Source organism: Cyprinodon variegatus, unplaced genomic scaffold (genome assembly GCF_000732505.1).
Source record: "Cyprinodon variegatus isolate N-32 unplaced genomic scaffold, C_variegatus-1.0 Scaffold1385, whole genome shotgun sequence".
In the NCBI taxonomy this organism is placed as follows: domain Eukaryota; kingdom Metazoa; phylum Chordata; class Actinopteri; order Cyprinodontiformes; family Cyprinodontidae; genus Cyprinodon; species Cyprinodon variegatus.
Genome location: NW_015151838.1, coordinates 76,361 through 93,217, shown reverse-complemented (window position 1 = coordinate 93,217; position 16,857 = coordinate 76,361). Strand labels below are relative to the sequence as shown.

The following is a 16,857-nucleotide window of genomic DNA, read 5'->3' as shown; positions in this document are numbered from 1 at the left end:
CCAGAGACAGGTTTCCTGTTAGGCACAGACAAAGGAGAGATTAGAATCTGATCTCCACACTAGAGACAAACAAGATTCAATCTATAACAGAGGCTCAGGTAGCTAACCAACTAAGATCAAAACTGCCTCGTGGAAGCAAGGTCTGGCAGGAGCTTATAAAGGGGAGGTCTTCTGATGAGTAGATGGAAATCAGGTGTGCTGGAAGGTTCTAGCTCCAGAAGACCTACGGCGCACTCTGCTGGAGACAGAGGGTAATCTCCAGATACCCACGGTAACTCCAGCCCTAAGGGAAAATAGCAAAGAGCAGAAGGGGATCCTCGGCGCCCTCTGGTGGGCAAGCCTGAGGATCCCAACAAGCTTCCCTCCGACATGCCAGCAAACTTTCACCCACCTCCACCCCATCTCCTCCCTGACTCCCAGGCTATTCTCATTCCCACTCTTCTTCCAGCTTATTTCAACACTATTGTTTGGGCCCAGCGGGGAAGGGTACACTCCTTTTCTTAGGTTACTCATCCAAATGCATGTCGAATCACAGCATTAAAGTCTTCTGCCGGGGCCTGAGTGCCAAAGAACTTATTTCATTCCTGTCAATCAAACTTTACTAATCGCAGTTTTTCTCTGTATGAGTCTCTCCAGGTTTAATTTGTACCATTCTTCTATTGCTGCCTTGTTCAGCACTGAGTAGAAGCCATTATTTTTTGTAAGACCTATTTTTGGATTGCATCTTAAGCCACACCCATTATCAGTTGTTCAGTCTATGAGGTCAAGTTAATCTACCATAAGTAACACCAGAAACAATTTTGTAAATAACAATTTCAGTTGCTTTTTTGTTTTCATGATAAGAGATTTTTCATTTTAGGTAAGGTAAAATTAATGTTTTCAAGATATATTGCAAAACCCATCTAAAAATAAGTGTACATTTCTTAAAATACCGTAAGTGTTTTTACCCTTAATTTGAGTAGGTACATAAGATGATCTGCCAATGGAATGAGTAGTTTTACTCTCGAAATAAGATAATCAGATATTATGTGCCTGAAATAAGACAATGCAGTTTTTTTTTTGTTATTTTCAATGTAGATTTCTTTGGCGAAGTGTCTCACTTACCTGCTTAATTCAAGAAAAAATTTACTTATTTTAAGAAACATTGATTTACTTAGTTTTCAAATTTGTAGTGAGATTTTGTTTAAACTCCAGTGCAGAGCCACAGGTGGCTTTTTGGTTCCCTTAATATATTTTACATTTTAGCTTTTCAGTCTTTTTTTTGTTTTTGTTTCATGCTTATTTTGTGCCTCCATGAAAAAACTCTGAGCCCCCTGAGTAGATTTGGTTCCAGAACTGCAACTGCACGCCAGGTATTTATTGTGTTGTTTAGCAAACTTATAAGCAGACCTCCTCAGAGTTCTTTATTTTCCAAGCTGGTTCCATATGTTGCACTCCATGACATGTTCATTTATCTCCATAAGTGAGCCGGCTGAGCACCGAATGAATGATTCAGCAGCTGAATCTATTCTAAATCCGACACCTCTTTGTGTTAAAGAAACACTTTTAAGAACCAAAGTTTCACCATTTAATATAGATCAAACCCAGTGGAAAAAGGGGCAAGTTTATTGTACTGGCTGACCTGTTTTATTATGTTGCTCTGTCTGGGACTCAGGTAATCCATCCCAGCCCACCTCTCTCCATTACATGAGCCCCTACCAACTGAATGACTACGCCATGGCGCTGCGGGCCATCGGAGAGATCATTCAGGACTATGACAGCGACAAGATGTTTCCAGCTCTGGGCTTCGGTGCCAAGCTCCCCCCAGATGGACGTGTCTCCCACGAGTTTCCCCTGGTGAGTTCTTGTATATTAAACATCCATCCTGAACTGGCCGGGTCTAGATTCAATTCAGTTTATTTCTATAGTCCCGATTCCCCCTGCATGTCCTCTTAAGGCACCGTACACAGACAGTTCAGTCAGATTGGTTCAAAGTTTTCTAATGAAAATGAGCTGATTGTATCAACTTAATGACTTTTCATGATTCTGTCATCTTGGATAAGCATGTGACAACAGTAGACATTATGTCATTGACTCTGCAGCAATCCCTAACACCGATCATGCATGTAGTGACAGTGGAGAGGAAAAACTCATGGGTCTTTAACAGAAAAAAGAGCCAAAACAAATAGGTAGATACATTGCGGACATCATTGTGCTACTATAAAGTGGCCCTCTATGAGCTTTGACCTAAATCCTATTTAGCATCTTTGGAAGGAGCCGAAACAGGCTGTTAGCCAAAATACCCGCTGAGATGAGATGTCAGTCAATAATAGGCAGTTTTCTTTCTCAGGCTTGAGTGACAAAATTTGACATCAGCATGTAGAAATGGGTCCATATGCAAGTAGGACAAAAATCTAGCTACAAGCGTAGAAAAGTACTCATGCTTGTGTTATATAAGGGGGCTCATGGTATTGAATCTGCACTCATATTTAAAATGTGCAAAGAGACAAGTTAACATGCAGGGGTTTAATAAACCAGCTCGTATCAGTACTTATTAAGTGTGTGTACCTTTGGCATATTTAAAACTTCATAAGTATATATTGAACCAATCTGACTTTATAATCTGGTTAACCTGTTGAGGTAAAATGTCTTGAGATGATGTCTGGTGTATTGGCACTATATAAATAAACTGAATTGAATTGAATATAGGAGGACCCAAATACAGGACGAACTAGGGGAAAATTAGTTTAAAAGTAACTTAAAGAAAACCAAATGAAGGACACAGAAATGGGGGTAAGTAAATTGAATTTTCCACTAAGGATATGTTAAATAAAACTGCTTAAATCCTGGAGAAAAAAGAAAATCAGGCAGATGAGGCAATCCAAAGAGAAGTGGAAATAGCTGAGACAGTGTAGGGCTGGGAGGAAAAAGGGTGAAAAAACCTAACTTAATGCAAAAATAAGCACAGGAAACAGATTACCAACTGAGGCTTAAAGCAGCAACAGTAGAAAATAAAGTAAATAAACTTCTGACAATAACAAATAAGGATAATGACTAATATGGCACTTAAGAACTTAAAAACCATTAGACAACAGGAAAATATTGGAAAACAAGAAGGTAGAATGGGAACATTAACCAAAAATCGAGCTATGGATTGTGACAACATGAAACTTGAAGGTATTTTGTGACGCTACAACTGTGTTCAAGTATCCTGTGTTTTGGTTGTTGGTGTAATATTATGTATAATATTAAAAAAAATCTATGGAGAAACTTTCACATTTTGTGCTGTTAATACAAAACTATAAATTTCCACCAATGTTTGAGTCCTTTATTCATCCACATGGCATTTTTAACCCTAACTCCAACAATCAGTCCGACATGATGGCAAAGTAGAGAATCTGTTTAGTCTGACAATCTTCCATAGTTATCTATCCTGTCTCTCCAGGTGTCCTACTCCTCCTGAGCTCTATACGTCTCCATCGTTGTTTTCCTCTCACCTCCAGATGTTTTTTCCAGAACATCTGCAGCTGTTACAGCAGTTCTGCATTGGGTAGCAGCATAGCCCAGGGCGGTGAACCTTGAGTCGAGACTCAGAATCATTATTCCTAGCGTTAAGGATTCAACTTGCAGCTGTTAAACAGTGGTAGAAACAGGCTACCGCTGAAAGTCGCAGAATTATACAAGCTCCATTTAAAAAGCCAAGGATTCCACGTGCAGCTGTTATCATGGGAAGCAAAGCAAAGTTAACAATTCTTTCTAACTGAGTTTTGTTGCTCTTCATTATGTTTTTGCTTTGAAACTTTCCCTTTATAGCATGGATAATATGACCATGATGATCCTCAGTTTTTGTCTTTGGGCATGGACGAAATAACACATCGATACCATCTTTTATTTAAAAAAAATAAACAGTATGATATAGGCACCAGCACCCTTCGCGACCTCGCTTGGGAAAAGCGTGATGGAAAATAGATGGATTAAAAAAAAAAAAAAAAATCATAAAATATTAGAGGTGTCAGGTAGCTAAATATAAATACCTCTTACCAGACTTTAATTATTTATTTTTTTATTGTAGCTTTACTTGAGTATTTATATTTCTGAGGACTTTTTGCAGCTGAAAATTGATCTAAATGTTGGAAAAACAATAAATCATCACACGCATCACAACAGTATACATGGAAAAAGGTTAAAAGAGCCAAACAGAAGCCATTTGCTGTGTCAGTAGGTCCTGTGTGGAAATGAAAACCAAATGTATTAGACCAACACAGAGGGAGATCACCTCTAACCTCTGTAGCCTTACAAAGTCCTCTGTTTGGAGGGTCGTATGAGGTTGTTATAATTAGGGAAAATTTCATTTCTTAATCGAACAGCTCTCAGATTCATTGAGGCTGTTTCAAAGTACATTTTGTTTTTGTGCTTCTGTGCAGAACGGTAATCCACAGAACCCATACTGCAAAGGAATTGATGGGGTAATGGAGGCCTACTACCAGAGCCTGAAGAGCGTACGCCTGTATGGACCCACCCACTTCTCCCCTGTCATTAATCATGTGGCCAGGTAGGTCAACTGAAACTACAACTGAACACCTGCAAAAATCAGTCCAGGATCCCCTCAAAATTTTGACTTTAGCAGGGGAAAAAATCTATTAGATCAGTCAGCTTTGGTGGATTTGATGTCAGCTGTTCGTTGTTAAAATGGGGTTTTGTGATTAAAATGAATGTGCAGATAGCTCAGGCAGAGAAATCAATACCTTGCTGTAGGAGTGCAGTAAGGAAACACACAGTAATTAGGTTTGTGTTTTCCAATGACTGATCTGCTGCATTCAGGAGTAGAAAGAAAGAAATGTTCAAACATAGCTCAGAGAAACTGTAAATGTCGCACTTTATGACTTCATTCTGTTTAATGTTCAGCCTATAGGTCCATCTGGAGCATTTGAAGAAGGATCTGCCTTTTTGTACTCTTTATTATTTAAAGCAAATACCATACTAAATGAAACTAAATTACTCTGTCAGTAGCTTTTCTCTAATTTACAGATACAGTCATGGGAAAAAATGAAACATGTTCTTACAGTTTCAGGGTTTATACATCAGGACATAATCTAAGTTTAGTTTTTGTATTGTTTTCTAAAAATCAAAACAATAGTATTATACAAGAATACACATTGTCTTTATTTATTCAACAAATATAGAGCAGAAATAGAAAACCCAAAGTCACTGTTTCCATAGGAATGAAGAAAGTAGATGTCTGCTGCCCCAGTGTATAAGGCGTATGTTAACACAACACCATAAGGAAGATACTGCAGATACATTTCTGCATTGGATTAGATCACAGTTCCTCAACCTTTTAGCCCATGACACCCAGTGTTACAGATTGGTGAACTGCTAAAGATACATAGAATTACTTAGCTCTTTAAATCTACATATATATATATATATATATATATATATATATATATATATATATATATATATATATATAGTATATAAACATGTGGAAATGTTCTGTCAAACTGTTGCAACTGTTGACATCCATGTTGGTTCATTGTTTATGAGCAAAGTACTTTCATTTGTCTGGGATAGTTTATTTACAAAAAGAAATCAAAGTCATAAATGAAGTTATCATTTAGTGAGTTTTCATTTCATTTTCTAATTGAATTACTGTAATATATGAGTGAATATGAATCCAAGCATTAAATCAACTTTAAATCTAAAATGTAATATCAAATTTTTTTTTCAATATATTTTTATTTGATACATTTATTTAAATAATGGGACATTCTCGTTTAGGTATTTCATGAAACAGTTTCGCCCTCCATTTTTCTCAAGGGTCACTTCACATGCCATTGTTTCGCGGTCCTACGTGTCCAGTTGGGTGGGGGTTTGAGAGGAGGACCCAACTGCAGACTGAAGCTGAAGGTGGTTACTTGCAGATTTAATATCCGAAAAGTTTAACAGAATAAAACTGTCACGATTTGGTGGTGTTGGTAGAGGACCCAAATGCAGAAAGACTGTGACAAAAACATCCACAAAACAAATCCTTAGAATTCACAAAAATATTGAAAACCAGAAAACTCACTTGCAGGGGAAGAAATGATGATGAACCATCAAACAGTGACTGAGCAGGAGGTGTATATATGGGAGACAGAAACAAAGACCAGGCTAATCAGCAGATTGTGAGCAGGTGTGGACAGAGGAATCTAGAAGGGAGCTAAAAGGAGACTGACACAAGAGGGCAACAGAGAGTAAACAAGAAATACCTGAGAGCTCAAATACAAATGAAAAAAAAAACACAAAATATAAATAAAACAATGAAAACTAAAAGAAAAAACTTAAACAGACCCTAAACCATGATACTACAGGGGTCCTGACCCCTACTTTGAGAACCCCCAAATTAGATTATTTATGGAAAGTATTTCTCTCTAGACTAAATCAGAAGAGGACACCAACGACGGGATTTTTGTCACAACATGTTTAGCCTTTCAAAACCCACCGATTTAATCAATGGATAATTTCATGCTTAATGGATTAATTTAAAGAGAGATACTTTTAGTAAACGAATAATAAACAGATTTGAACATTTATTTTACATGTTATAAATGAACTGTGAATTACAAAAACAAGTAAAAGAAAACCCAATTCTATTCTCAGAAAAGTTATTCAAAAAAGGTCTTTATATCTTAACTCATGCATTCAACTAAAGATTCATGTGTTAAATATGTCTTATATGTGTTACTTGATAGAAATATTTTTGTTTTTGTAACAAGCAAAGCCAAAACTACACCACTAGAAGATCTCTGGATAAAGCAGATTTACAAACAAAGATTTTTATTTAAAAAAAAAAACAACAACAAATTATTATATTGGTAGTTTTGGCTTGAAAAATACATCCACAGAACATCTAGTGGTGCACAATAGAGTATTACTTTAGCTAAAAATAAAGTATATAAGTTATTGTTTCATATATTTGACAGGTTAAAATATATAAATATTTACTTCTGGTGCCAAAGTGGACACCAATAAAAGTAGAAGGTTGAAGTCACATGAGACGGAGCTCAGATGTGGCCAAATCCTAGCTCCTTGACTGGTCTGACATTTCTCAGATTCAAGCCACAAAAACAAAAAAGAAACAAAACGATGGTGAACAAAGCAAAGGGGCTCAGAGGGTATGCTGTGTTTGCTGCCGTCTTTTGGAACTACTGAACTTCAAGTAAGTTAGAGGTTTTTAGCATTAGTAACCAGCTGACACAACAGTACACAACAAGATTGGCTTAGCACAAGGGCACCACTTACTGGCCAGGAGGAGTTTAACTGGTAGGTATCACCATTAATTTTATATCTGTAAACATGCTATGGATTCAGAAATTACATTTTCTAGAATCTGTACTCTCCAGTTAACTCCAGGTTTGATTCCTTGAGCAAATTAGTTGACAATAATTTTCATAATCTATTAATTCAACCAGCCGTTTAACCCTCATCTAAAGCTAAACCTGATTGATGATCTGTGGCTTTGTTGCCTGTAGACTTAGAGAAATTAGCAGAAACAAATATCTAATAACTTCCCAACTCTGAAGCAGCCTGCTGAATCAGGGGGTGTACATAGACACCATGTTTGTTTAATTAGAATAAAATTCAATTCAGTTTATTTATATACTTTGAATCCATTTGACTGGATGATTTGGTTGAACTGTAAAAGGCCTTGAGATGACTTGTGTTGTGAATTGGCGCTATATAAATAAACTGAATTTAATTGAAATATAGCGCCAACTCACGACACAAGTCATCTCAAGGCACTTTACAGTTCAACCAGACCATACAGTCAAATGGATTCAAAGTTTTTTATTTAAGGAAAACCAGTTGATTGCATCGACTCATTGACTTTAATGCAATCCCTCACATTAAGCATGCTTTTAGCGACAGTGGACAGGAAAAACTCCCTTTTAACAGGAATAAACCTCCAGCAGAACCAGGCTCAGTGTGAGCGGCCTCTGCCGAGGCAGACTGGGGTTCAAGGAGACAGAAGCAGAGATACAAAAAGCAACTCTAAAAGGCGGCTCCAACCAGGAAACACACAGCCAGGCAGACGAGCTCTGAGCCAGCTCCCATGTCAGAGGATGAAGAGAGCACATCCAGCCAGTCACAGTCAGAGAAACAGGACCACACTGGAAAACAGGCCGATCTCCAACATCGATAAACAAAGATGGTGATGGCGGCAGCACAGCTGATATTTCTCTCCAGGATGGAGTTACAGCCAAACAGGAACAGACGAGGCAACGCTACTATGAGAAAACGCAGCGGGAGCATAATGTTAGATATTGAACTAACAGATTCTGCAGAGTGGGAGAATAGAGATAGAATGATGCAGAATGATGAAATAGGGGTCCTTTTGTCCTCCAGAAGTCTAAGCCTATAGCAGCATAACTATAGAGATAGCTCAGGATGTGTCTTTAGAAATGTGTAATCTGTTGTGTTTTGACACATTTGACAATGCATTTCAACCATTTCAGGTGCTAGTAAAAGCCAGTTCATTTTCTTGGGTCCTGATAGGTAAAAGCCAAGATTTAAAACAGAGGTTGTGTTCCTGTTTTTTTTATTTTATTTTTTTTACCATGACTGAAAGGCAACTGAATGAAATAAAGTTCTGGGTCTGTTTGAAACCACAGCTTCTTTCAACTCCCACCTGATGTCTCCTGCTGCCAGATCTTGTCTCATGGTCCCCAAGACTGACTGTAACAAGCACTTTTCCCACCTTTCATCATTGGCTTTCAAATCCCATCTTTCTCCGCGATGCTCCGTCCACCCCCTCAAGCCTCAGAATAGCTGCATTGTTCCACGCTCGCTTCTGCCACGGAGCATCTGACTGAAAAGCTAAAAGGCGCCGGCCAAAGACGTGACATCATGTCACGTCAAATTGCTGAGTCTGTGGCATCAGAGTGCTACTAAACTGCAAAACATTGTCCTGCTCAATCACCTCAGATGTTTAGCCTCAGCGTATGTACCAGACAACCCGCTTTGTTTCGTTGTGGAGCTAAATAAATGAAGACTCAACCCTAATTTACAATGCTATGTGTCTTTTTGATCATAAGTGGTGCTGCTCTCCAATGTTTTATTCATTTCATAACTTGCCTTGTGCATCTTTTATGGCACTGAAATGTTTGTGGTTTTGCAGTAGCATTCAGAACTGTCACCAACTCTTGCATAAGATACATAGAAAATATGAAAGGTGTTGTAGTTGAAATTTAAGTTACTAACAGCTTTACTTGAGGATATGTGTGAACCACTTGACAGCAGTCTGCTGTCCAGTTAGAATTTAAGTGACTTTATTTTCAGCTTCCTCTGGTAATGAACAAGATCATTGTTCACAACCAGAGAAATAAGCTGAATCGCCTACCTCCACAGCAACAACAAGAATGTCAGCAAATGTAAAAAAAATATCACAAATATTTCATAATCTTCTTTTCTTACTTTATATTTCATTTAATCAGCTGGCAGCATATGCATTTGTTATTTTTATTTTTCCCTAAATTTGACTGAGACATCATTTTAATTCATTATTAAGGTAATTCCACATCTTTTCTTAAAATAAGTGTGTTTTCCCTTAATCTGAGCAGATATACCAGTGGAAATAATATATTTCAAGATATTGTTTTTTTAAGACAATGTAAATTATCGTATTCCATTGGCAAAATGTCTCATTTAACTGATCAAGTCTAGAAAAAATGCACTTATTTTAATTGACTTATTTATATGTATTTCCTATGTCTTACACTTTGCCTTGTTTATTGTTTCATTGAGATATATTTAATTTCAATCAAACCATTTCTTTAACTAAATGATTTATCCATCTAGGAATTTATTCAATTGTTCATATCTTACCGTAAGCAAAATATATTTGTATCATATGCAAACATAAGTTTTAATATGTTTAAATTTGCAAATTTAATTTATGTGAAGTATAAATAACCAAGGCACAGGTTACTCTTCTTAAATGTGATTCTGTGTTACAAATGTTCACATGCTGAACCTTGTTATGTTGGTAGGGAGGTTTTTATCCATATTTTTCACATTTCTGCAATAATGAATGAGCAATAGTTTTAAATTATTTTTGTAAATCAGTAAAGATACCAACATTATATTGTTTTCTTCTCTATTGCTGTTGTAAAAAGTAAGTGCTACAGATATAAATTTATTACTTCTATAACTATACTGATGATCATCTAATAAACTATTTTTTCAGGACATACATCTGCAGGTTTTTCAACAAATAATTTTTCCAATATTTTAGGAAATTGTTTCCCCAAAGAAACTCGTCTGTAATTTGATCAGATCTGTAAAGTGATTAAATAACCCAAAAATAACAAATATTGAACTAAAATCAATATTTTATGTAAGTTGTTGTTTAACAGTGGTGATGACTGACTAATCAGTCAGCATTTCTTTAATCAAATCAGACTACCTTTTTCTCATCTCTGAGGAGTCATTTCTTAAAATTAGCTTTTTCTGTAATAAGATAATTGTGAGCCAGCTAGACATGGGGGCTTATTAAACCACAACTCCTTCAAGTTAATATCTGGCCATCCATAAAATTGATGCTTGCATAATCTTCTTCTCTGGAACAAATGAAATTTGTCAGTGTGAGCAACAGTTAGACAGACCATGTTTTATCCCTTTAATAAACGTCAGAATAAAATGTTTTCTGCAATTGTTTTTTGTTTTCATCATTTAACTTTTCTTTTCCATTAACTTGTTGTCTTTTTATCAGGTATGCATCAGCCGTGACAGATGGCTCACAGTATTTCATCCTTCTCATCATCTCGGACGGAGTGATCACTGACATGGCACAGACCAAAGAGTCCATAGTAAATGTAAATGTTGTTTTTTTTATTACATTTTGGAACAGAGATAGAAAACAAAGCGTGGAGAGTGTTTAAACCTAATGGGTTTTATAATATGTTATGTACTGAGTATTGTTCATTTTCTAAAGAAACGCTGCTTACGGTGCGTTCACACCTTTTTCAGCATCAGGGGGTCTGGTTTAAATGCAGAGTCTATGAATGTCCTTAAGTGTAGAGGCAGGATTTTAATGTTGGGAGCAGTCAGGAGAAGCACTGAAAAAATGTACAAATAAAAATACCATGTGAAAAGCATTTTCTGATTTCACATTTCAAATTAAATTATTAAAGAGGAATTGTAACTTGTATTTATTAGTCTATTATGAAATACTGTAATTTGAAAATTAGTTTCAAAGCCTGTTCCTAATTTAAGGTTTTAGAGCTACCATTTTTAGTAACTTTCTTTATCAGCATCCTTGATTTCCTTTTTCATCTTAATTTTTCAATTCCTTTTTGCGTTTTCTTTTTACTTAAACATCGCCATTTGTATTTAACATTTCCAAGTAATGGAAATTTGAAAAGACAAGGTGGAAACAATAATCACAGTAGAAAAAGTTTAACTTTTTTAATGTTTGATAAGGAGAAGTATTAATAATCAGATGCATTGTGTTTTTTTAGATCTTTATTCAGAAATAGTATATTAAAATAGAAGATTAATAAATACAATTTAGAAATAATTTGATTTAAAATGTGCAATTACAAAAAGAGCTTAAAATTCGACTTCTAAATGTATGAATTAAATGTTAAATTGGAAATGGTAGTATTTGGTGGCGGCTGATTGAGTTTTGTCCAGGGGGGCTACAAATTCAAAATAGACATATACCAAATAATGCATCTCCAAGTCTCACGACTCGACCTTTCAATCACCAGTAAAACATCAGCGCTGTGGCGGGAGTTGATAAACAAATGCACTTCCTGTCACATCAGGTCGCTGCTTAGATGCGCCCTGGGCCGTCCTATACATTTGTATTGCAGAGAAGCTACTGTGCATGTACAACATTTAACAAAAAGTAATTTTTGTAAACATTCTTGTGCCCTAGGGCGAAAGGAAATACGTCACCAATCCGACAAAAAATTAAATGATACTTTACTCATCATAAACATTGAATATTTATCTTGCACATCTAAAACATATATATATGTAAATATTTTGAAATATTACATTTTTATTTAAAATTAAATTATAAAAAATGTAAAAAAAAATGTATGTCTCAATCAGGGTCATTGGGTTGGTGGGGGCCACACCCTAGCACCCTATATTGGCCAGCTGCCACTGGTAGTATTTCTTTTTTAGTGACTAACCTAGTCCTCCATAGTTCAATTCTGATAAAGTGGTAAAACGGCACAGTTGGGAAATCTGAACTTTTCCAGCTGATGTGGAGCATCAACCAATTAGAAAAGCTGATCCAGGAGCTGCCTTAGAGAAAGACACTACATGCAAGCTGCTGCAGAGCTATTATCAAAACACTATAACAATGTAATATATATAAAGGGGTTAGAGTCAACAAGTCTCACCTAAAAAGCCAGGAGAATCAGTTCCTTATGCACAAGGAAAAGTGTGGGATATCTGGGGTCTTCTATATAAAGCTTTCATACTGACAAAACAGGTGACTTTAGTGCAAAGGTTGTGAATAAAATAAACAATAAACAGGTACACATATTTTTGAGAGAGGGGGAAATCAGTGACACAGATGGTGACTGAGGGGATCCTTGTTGCATCATATTTTCTCTTAATGAGAAGCTTAAGTAATAGATCTACTTTATCATATCCAAAAACACACTGTGATCTATGCTGGCACTGACAGGTCCTTTTACAAATATGAAAAAAGAAAGAAATTTATAATTTAAAATCACAGTACACACATGTGTAAACACTGAAAAAAATTATGCAACCGTTTTGTTTCATGTTAGCAGGGCAGGAGAGAAAGACATAATTTGGATGGGAAAGAGCGAGCCCATCCAAGCTAACATCCAGTATTGATGAGTTGAGCCATGTCTCTGTCAGAATCAGAACGCAGCAGTTCTTAGAGTCTTTTTGAAGAAAGTTCCAGTTGCAGATGATTTATTTTGTTTTCCACTGAGTGGACATTGGAGAGAAAGATTAAGGGAAGCGGCGGGCTGTAGGGGTTAGCTTTTCTAGCTGCTGTTAGACCACCCCGACATCTGTGCTTCAACCTTCATTCACACCACCTTCACTTCTTGCTGCTCCAAGTGCTCTTAAAGTCGTAGGGAAGTGGCTGTTCCGAACAGCGCATTCTCAAATTCTCCTTAGTGGTGCATGACTTTACACGATTGAATAAAGTGAATGTGATTGGTCGTTTATCAAGAGGGTGGGATTGTTGTGCCAGAAGGTTCGCAAGCAAGTTTGATTGTGGCCGGTTTGTCAGAATCATCTTGCTAACCAGTTAGCAACTTAGTGCTAGCAGGTTCCCAATGGGATATTCCATTGACCAAGCAGCACTAAACTGGTGACTTAGAAACGACACTGTCAAGGAAGGACATGGACAGCGGAAACATGCAAGAGGAGGAGAGTTTAGAGTCGGAGGTCATTGATGAGTCTCCTCTGTCAGGCATTTTTTATTTAGAGGAGGAAAGTGGGAACGAAGATGGTCTGGAAGAGGACGCCAGGGCGGCAGAAGCTTGGTTTGGTGTAGAAGGCTTACAGCCGTACATGTTTGAGCCCTTGCCTCACAACGCTGCCAGTTCTGTTAGCTCTACACCTGCAGAAGACACAGACGTCCATCCCTGTGAACACTGGGGCGGAACTCAATGGCACAGAAAATAAGTCTTATTTCAACGGTTGCGTATATTAGCTGCGATATATGAATCAAGATGCTATGACCGAAAAAATTTGAATGACAGATGACCGTTAATATATGATTGGCCGAATTTAGGTGTGCAGGCTGACCTATAACCAACTGGCCTGCATAAGATAACCAAAAAACCCACAGATTTTAAGACAGGATTTTTTTTTAAAACATTTGGGACAATATGGTCTAATTATTAATACATTTACATACATTTTTAAGCCAGAATGATTTGACTTTCAAATATGATTTTTCTTCACCTTAAGACGAGTCTGCTGCACTGTAGGCGTCTGGCTCCAAATCCCCATAAACATTCCAGAGTAGCCGTAACTCCAGACTGTAACTCCAGCAGATTGTCCACAGCATCTTTCTTTAAAATGCACAAGCATCCAAGATGACACACATTTGATGGGAACCATGATGGTTCCAACAGAAATGCTTCTTAACTGTTCACAGCAGAAAAAACACAACCTAAAAAGAAGGGATTTCATAAAAATAAAGTGTAAACAAAAAATATTTAAAGAAAACTGTTAGATTCATTATCTGTAAAACAATACTTAAATCAGGTATGAAAATTTTACAAAAGTTTAAAAAAACAATTGTGAGAAAACGGCAAAGTTACAAAGATTTTATTTATTAAATCCCTCTAAATGGGGAAAAAACACCTGATCAGAACCCCCATAATGATGTGGAAACATAATTCTATTAGATAAAGAAACATAAGCGGGATGAAACTGAGAACGCAACTGTGATCAACAATATCCAAAATCCATCACAATAAACCCTAAACATTACATGCTTAACATTTAAAAAGAGAGACATATTTTTCCTGCATTGCTTTCAAACTTCATTCGTCCTGTAAAGAAGAAAGAGTGGAAGAGATTCACATTAATCTGGGCAGCAGCCATCCATGTGAGTGCCATCGTGCTTCTAATACGCTATAAAATGAGTGAGGAACCCTGGAGGTTTTGCTATAATTAAGACTCCAACAAAGGTCCTGATAAACCAGCAAACACCCAGTATGAAAGGGAGACTATAAAAAGCAAAGCCTTCTCATGCTTCCTACACTCCGGCTCTTATCTGCACTAATTAGGGGAATGAGGGAGGAGCGATGGTCGCCTGGTCACCCCCACACCCCCCACCGCCTTCCTCGTTCCTGCTGCGTTCAGCTTTAATAACTGTAATGAGTTTGCTCCGATTTAATATGTGCAATGATTTCAGGTGATGTCAAACAACTGGAACCCCAGTAGCCCCAGTTGTTGCTCTAAATTGCCAAGCTTTGTGGAGCGTTTAGCCTCCTCTTCCTACCACATCCGGTATAATGCTGAGAATTTACACAAGCATGCTGTAAAGTAAGGTTTGATAGTAATTATTTACTTGCCTGTGGAGGTGCTGTGTCCCTCATTTCTCTGGCAATTTAAGGCCTCTGTAATAACTGGAGGAAGTTATGAAATTCTTACAAGCCTCCATTCATCACTCGTGGCTAAAACCCTGCTTTGTTGTCCCCACTTGGCTAAGATTTAATAAACAATATTGCAGTTCCAATTGGTATCCGACCGAGGCTGGGAGCAGAGGTGGATGCAAATTGGAATTGTTTCTGAGCCGACAAGCTTTGGGAGGTTTAGACAAGGTTGTAGATGCATGAAATTAAAAAACCTTGCTCAGCGACAGGTTTCAAAATACGCTCCGTGGATGGCAGACGGAATTGGACAACCTCCACCTGCCATAACAATAGGGATGACATTTTTTCGATAGGGCTTCTTTTCCTCTGTTTCATTTACAGTGCAGTTAGTAATTTGCAGGTGTGCCTCACTGACAGTCTACAAAGTTGAATTTGGCTAAAGGAGAAATTACTGAGACTTTCTGCCTTTGATCTCCCCTGCTTTGTTTTTTTTTTTCAGGCTGCGTCTCTGCCCATGTCCATTATAATAGTTGGAGTTGGACCAGCAGAATTTGATGGTAAGCAGTGTGAGGTGTCTGTGGGACTTATTAGCACACAATCACTTTGCTCCTCCTCCTATCTCACCTCCCACATGGTTCATCCTCTTCTACAACATAGCCTACCCATGCAAAAGTATTCACATCCCCAGAAAGCCTTTTTTTTTACATTTAGTCACATTGGAACCACAGTTTATAATGTTTATTATTACAATTTATTTACAATTATGATGCATGATCACATATTCAGCCCTACTCAGTCAGTTTTTTTAAGTCACTTTTAGGGCTTGTTAGGTTTTTTCCTGCTTTCTACATCTAAAGACTGAGTTTGTTTGCTCAGATGTCTTTGTGATTAAGCTATAGCTCAGTCAGATTGGATAGAAAGTGACTATTAACGTCAGTCAGGGTTACAGTTGCATTGACTTTATTATCTTTTATTATCATTGCAAGCAAAGAACATGTTTTGTAAATGGAAATCTGAAAAAAAATTGCAATCCAGATATGAAGCTTTTAAAAAAAAAAACTTCTTAATCCAAAAAAGGTTTTGGGATTAACTTTGCTGTTTTCTGTTTTTTATATTTTATTTTCAATATAACTGTAAAATAATGTTTTTTTCAGATTGAAGTTTAAATATAGCATTTTCTTCACATCCTTTTGCAAATCACATTCCCCTCAAGCCAAGTATAAGCGTTCGCTCTTGAACAATACAAATGTTTTATTTCTACTAGACCATGCACACCGATAGAAATGTATCTTCGTTCCTTACTCCAGAAGAAAGTCCGCCCCGAGAAGTGAAGAGAATGTAATCTGTAAAGCCAAATTTGAAAAGAATCAAATTTGTCAAACTAAATATGCAAAACATATGCTGATCAAAAATGTGCAAAGCACTGGGAGTAGCATATTCAAATGTAATTTCTTACCAAGCAATCATAAACTAACTGAGGTGGCCATTTGTGCATCTAGTTATTGTACCTTTCAAAGACAGTTGAAAAGTAGTACAGTGTCTGTGGTCATTGTGGCAAAAAGGAGGCACAGGCACAGAGATAGTGACGTAATCCTCTGTGGGTGAGAATCAGAAGTAAAAATAAGCCACAACCTATCGGTCTAACTATATGAAAAAGAAACATACAAAAATAAGACTTGAAAATATAAAATCACTAATCAAACATTTTAGATATGAAAAATTAAAGCTACAGTGTGTAATAATTACAGGGATATAAAGTCAGAAATTTAATATATTATACATAACT

At 36.9% G+C, this 16,857-nt stretch overlaps 1 protein-coding gene across 1 annotated transcript in view; it reads left to right on the top strand.

The window, feature by feature from the left end:
* LOC107103155 (copine-8-like) overlaps nt 1-16,857 on the top strand; it is a 96,611-nt gene that overhangs the window by 68,506 nt on the left and 11,248 nt on the right. Inside the window, exons 11-14 of the mRNA XM_015402700.1 lie at nt 1,655-1,836; nt 4,404-4,531; nt 10,733-10,835; nt 15,571-15,628. Of these exons, the coding sequence (XP_015258186.1) occupies nt 1,655-1,836; nt 4,404-4,531; nt 10,733-10,835; nt 15,571-15,628 (471 nt within the window). The remainder of the gene's footprint in view (nt 1-1,654; nt 1,837-4,403; nt 4,532-10,732; nt 10,836-15,570; nt 15,629-16,857) is intronic.